The sequence below is a fragment of the Mytilus californianus genome, unplaced genomic scaffold (genome assembly GCF_021869535.1).
Source record: "Mytilus californianus isolate M0D057914Y unplaced genomic scaffold, xbMytCali1.0.p SCAF_2, whole genome shotgun sequence".
Taxonomy (NCBI): Eukaryota; Metazoa; Mollusca; class Bivalvia; order Mytilida; family Mytilidae; genus Mytilus; species Mytilus californianus.
In genome coordinates this window covers 126,494,030-126,499,478 of record NW_026262668.1, presented here as the reverse complement: position 1 = coordinate 126,499,478, position 5,449 = coordinate 126,494,030, and the positions used below count along the sequence as shown (strand labels likewise).

Genomic DNA, 5,449 nt, shown 5'->3' with positions numbered 1-5,449 from the left:
ATCAGTTCAAACCTTAACCACTTAAACAACTTTTAACCACTAGCATTCTTAAAAATGAAGATACCTTAAATTTCAATGATCATACTTTACTTTAAACATTAATTTACTTTATATAATTTTGCATATAACAATTATTTGAAATACATATTGCAGTTTAAGTTGTATGAATTACAGTTTCAAAAGCCTTTTCTTTGGTCACTCTCCCATCCTTTTTTGAACGATAACCAACAGCATTGCACTTCAACATGAACATGATCAGAAGTTCTGGCTTTTTGTTTTGGTGAAGTTTAGTTTAAACATATTTTATTTACTCAAAGTAAAATGGATTGGACACAAGTAAACCATACTTATGAAGTCCGCTCCGAATAACAATAAATTACAATACAATATTAATGTGAGCATGCAATAATTCAGAATATACAATTCTGTAAGAGTCTATCTATTGAAAAAAAAAAGATAAAATAATATTAACGGAAACATTGGTAATGATGATGAGGATGATGACGTGAATGTACCGCAAATACACTATTAGTATCATATAACAAGAAATCTCTCAGACCTTTTAATAAACTCGAATACATGTTTAAATATATTGACGTTTTGTTCATACGAAAGGTTTGGATTACCAGATGTTAGTAACTTAACATTTAATATAAGGTCATCAGGGAGCCATCTTAGATTGTTCATCAAAATTTCTCTCTGGTGTGTATATAAAGAACAGTCGAAAAGGAAATGGTGTACAGTCTCAATGTTGCATTTACAAAAACAAGATGGGTCAGAAATTATATTGACTCTAAACAAGTCATAGTTCAAGAAAGATGAATAGCATCTGAATTGTGTTAGAATCATATTTAGTTTCCTCGGTCCATATGAATAGTGCTTCGGTACATCTTTATTTATAGTATTTAGCCTTTTTAATTGGATTTTAAATTTTGAGATAGAGTCTGATTTTCGAAGGTGAAGCCAATCTGAGAGTCATCAATCAGACTGTGCTTTATTCTAATGTTAAATATATAAATGGGTAATTTTCCGACACAGCTGGTGAGTGTCAAGCCTCTATAGTTACTTGGATTATCTATATCACTACTTATGTGAAGAAAATTTATATATATATATCTAATATACATTCAGCCCCGCACTCTCAGTCCTGAATTTTGAGAATTAAGATCTTGAACTTGTTTTAGCCACTGTGTTAGAGTTATGATATTCTCTACATATCAATGATCTTTTTTCTGAAGATCATTTAAAAGCCTTCAATTTAATTTTAGGTTATTATCTAACTCGAATAATTCAATCCCTCTCCGTGTCCGATTTTCTTCCACGCGAGGGCTTGAACTCTTAATGATCATTGGTCGCGTCGCTGGCTCTCTGTGAGAGAGAGCCAATCGGCGACGATCAGATTGTGAGTCTGCGCAAATCTATGAAAACAGTTTCCGCCCGCAATATATAAACAATCAAAATGGATGTCGTTAATGCTTTGAAAACAATAGAGATGAAATATGCCTTTAATTTTAAAGAAAAACAGCTTGAGTCGGTAAAATACATCATGGAGGGTAAAGATACATTCGTTGTCCTACCAACAGGATATGGGAAAAGCAAAATATATTCCCATTTACCCGAGATTCATGGACTTGTGAGAGATACTCCTGGTACAGTGCTTGTTATTTCGCCGCTTCAGTCTTTGATGAAAGATCAGGTTTCTAAGCTCAATAAGATGGGAATTTCAGCAACTTTAGTTGGAGAATGCCAAAGTGACAAGAACATTGCTGATATGATACGAGAGGGTATATATCAGTTGGTATTTTCTTCTCCAGAAGCTGCCTTGACACCAGGGTTTTGGAGACGTTGCTTTACCACTGGAATATTTCACGACAACCTCTTTGCTGTTGTTGTTGATGAGGCTCACTGCATCATAGAATGGTAAGTTATCACGGTATTGATTAAAATGATACTATTAGTGTGTCTATACTATACAACATTGTCAGCTGATCTAAGCCTTGACTAAGATCATGCATGAAAAAATAATATGTGGAAGAAGTATGATTGCCTATTAGACAACTCTCCACAAGAGACTGGATGGCCTTTTGCAAATGAACAAAACCTGTACCACACAGTCTGTAAAAATTTCAAACGATACATGTTATGTTGTATGTATAAATTTATAACATATACTTTTAATCATTTGTTTTTTTGCTATAATGTAACAATAAAACAATTTAATAATGTGTAGGATTTAATAATGTCCCCCATGAAATAATGTCCACCGAACATTATTTCATAGTAAATAATGTCCATTACTGATTTGGTTAACATGATTAAGCACTGTTTAACATTGTATTATGAGTATCTATATTTGCATAACAAATATTTATGGTTTTTGTATATATTTTTTCAGGGGTGATGATTTCAGACCAGAATATGGGAACCTTGCACACCTCCGTTCCATTGTTCCTGACAAAACAGTTTTTATAGCAATGACCGCCACTGCAACCAAAGAAATGAGAAGAAGGATTATTAAACACCTTGATATGTGCCAATCAGAGACACAAACCGTATGTATGTTGCCTGAAAGGAAAAATCTTACGTATGTGATCAAGAAATCAAGAAAACAAACAGATGAACTTCACTGGATCCTTGCAGACATACTAGAAAACAAGGAAAATGCAAAGAAGACAATCATTTATTGTAGAAATATAGCGGCATGTGCAAATTTGTATGAACATTTTTACATCAACATTGATGATACTCTGAATTTTGATAGTAGACTAATTGCCATGTTTCATCGCTCCACAACAGAAGAAAATAAAGAACAAGTGCTGTCTGAATTCCCAAAACAGGACAGTAAGTTACGTCTTGTATTTGCCACTGTGGCTTTTGGTATGGGGGTCGACATACCGGATGTTGAACAAATTGTACACTGGGGTGCCCCTCGTAGTTTGGAGCAATATTCGAAGGAAAGCGGTCGTGGTGGAAGAGACGGCAGACAACGTGTCTGTGTGTTGTACTTTTCCGGTATAGACATTGCTAAGGACAGATCAACTGATGCTATGAGAGAGTTCTGTCGCACTTCAGGATGTATTCGTAAAGTTCTAAATGTCCATTTCAGTTTGGGAACATTAAGCGAGGCATCAAACTTTGAAAAAGGTCTGTGTTTTTGCTGCTCTTTGTGTTCAGAGCAGTGCAATTGTAACAATTGTTTCATACCTAGGTGTAATGTTGACTTTGCAAATGTAAGCGAATCTGTTGTGTGTGATGAACTGGCTGTAAGGTATCTCACTAGTAAGCAAATGAAATTATTAAAACTTAATTTGCAAGACTACCAAAGTGTTATATGTGAAGACAATCCAAGCAACATCCATGACTTTGATTGCCAGTTAATAGAGGAAATAGTTCGTCATTCTGATACCATTATGTGTATTGAAGATGTGATAGAATTGGGGCTTTCTAAACATGACTATGCTGAAGACATACTGTTGTTGATAGAAGAAATAGAAAACCTATAACATGTTTAAAACTATTGCAATTTTTGTGCAGTTACATTTGTAAATACACATGTAAATTTAAACATTGATTTAACAAAAATTTAAATAAATTAATATTTTAACAGTACATGTGTATATACATGCTTATGTATTACAGTCAACAATGACTCTTTTAGGATCAAGTTAATCAACACATTAAGGTTAATCATGTTATTTAGTTAATGTTTAATAGTCGCTTTTCAAATCACTAAAAGACTTTCTGAAGCAATTAATTATCTTTTTCCCCTATAAAATTTATCTTCAAAGTTTTCTAGGAATGACAGTAGCTAATTTTTTTTATGTAAATTTTGTTTGTTTCATATGTGTATACGTATTATAAAGTGTTTTATTTTACTGGCTAGAGTACGAAAAAAATTTGACAAAAACCATTGATATTGTAATGAACAATGATTTCTGACATTAAATTGTATATTATTGTAATCCTAAATTTATTGTCTATAAATTCAAACGTGTGTTATAATAAACTGTATGTAGTTTCCTTAAATCTATTCTTTGTTACATGTATATATTTAATTATATATACAAATAAGGAGATGTGGTATGATTTCAACTGAGACAATTATCTAACAGAGTTCATACATATTTGATGTTCTGATTGACCTTTGAATAATCTTGGATCTTCAGTCATGAAATTCTCTGAACCAAAAGTACATACATTTCATACTTTCACTTGAGATGAATATGTCAATGAGACAAAAAAACCAACAACGAAAATAGACACTTAATATTTACTACATAGACCTCTATTATATTCATGTGTCCTTTCTAAATATCAAGAATTAAAGCATCCTGTACCTTTAAAAGTTGAAATTATTTAGCGAGAACCAAAATATATGCTGTCAACAACAAATATACATGTACAACCAGTAGCAGTCTGAAACACCACCCTATCCTCCACCAATAAAAACAGGAGTCTCCTAAAAATACACAGAAGATACCAAGGGGAAGATAAAAATTTGTTTGTCAACACCATTAATAAAATGGAAAGAAACCGATAAGACAAACATGTCAACCAAAAAAATAAAAAGAAATTAAATTGGAACAACAAGAAATCCCTACAAATTTTTAGGGTGCTCTAACATAGATATAAGAAAATGTGGTATGAGTGCCAATGAGACAACTCTCCATTCACTCCATACAATGCTCCAATAGGATTCACAGAATTTGCCTCAATTAACGTGGTGTAAAACTAAAGGGTAACAAGATCCAGAGCCACAGAAATGAGATTTGCAATAAAATCAATAGTAAATGAAAGGATATGGAGTAGATGTACATGGGACAAAATTGCACACAATACATAGAAAACATAGAAAATTATCAATGAACAGGGCTTTTCCTGTTCTTCATCTTAACAGTTGATGTTGGGTCTTCAACAATGAACGAATCATTCATACCTTACACCCAGTTCACATTCTTGCTCCCCACCCGCCTTGGAGTGCCAACTTGTGCGATGCTTGTGTACGACAGTTCTCCAGTAGAAAGCACCAGGGATACAAGAAAGTTTCAATTAGTCTTCATGTAGTTTCAATTGGCAATAACAAATAAATATTCACGCACAAAGGTTTAAATTTCTATAATACTTGGTTGTTCAATGAGAATTCCTACTTTTCTGTCCCAAGACGCTTTTATTCCTGGTTGGACAAGACTTTTTGACCTTTTTGATTTGTACAAATGTATCAGCAATTCAGAGTTTGATTTCAGTTTGCTTAGACTGATTTAATATTTTAATCTTTAGCGTCACTAAGGACACAGGACATGTATGAATTTATATGCACATCTGGTGCATTAAAATGAGTAACCTTGGATGTTAACTTCTTCGTGTACCTATCTCTTTCTTTTAGAATGAAATATCAGTTTGGGACTTTTGCTTGTAGACAAAATGAAGATGCATCAGTTTATTATTGGTA

The 5,449-nt window shown here is 33.0% G+C and overlaps 1 protein-coding gene across 1 annotated transcript; it reads left to right on the top strand.

The window, feature by feature from the left end:
* The first annotated feature begins 1,283 nt into the window (after positions 1-1,283).
* On the top strand, positions 1,284-3,928 carry LOC127727805 (uncharacterized). Its single transcript, XM_052234921.1, has 2 exons — positions 1,284-1,920; positions 2,396-3,928. Exons 1-2 carry the CDS (start codon positions 1,460-1,462, stop codon positions 3,501-3,503), a joined length of 1,569 nt encoding a protein of 522 aa, XP_052090881.1. The 5' UTR covers positions 1,284-1,459; the 3' UTR covers positions 3,504-3,928.
* The last annotated feature ends 1,521 nt before the right edge of the window (positions 3,929-5,449 follow it).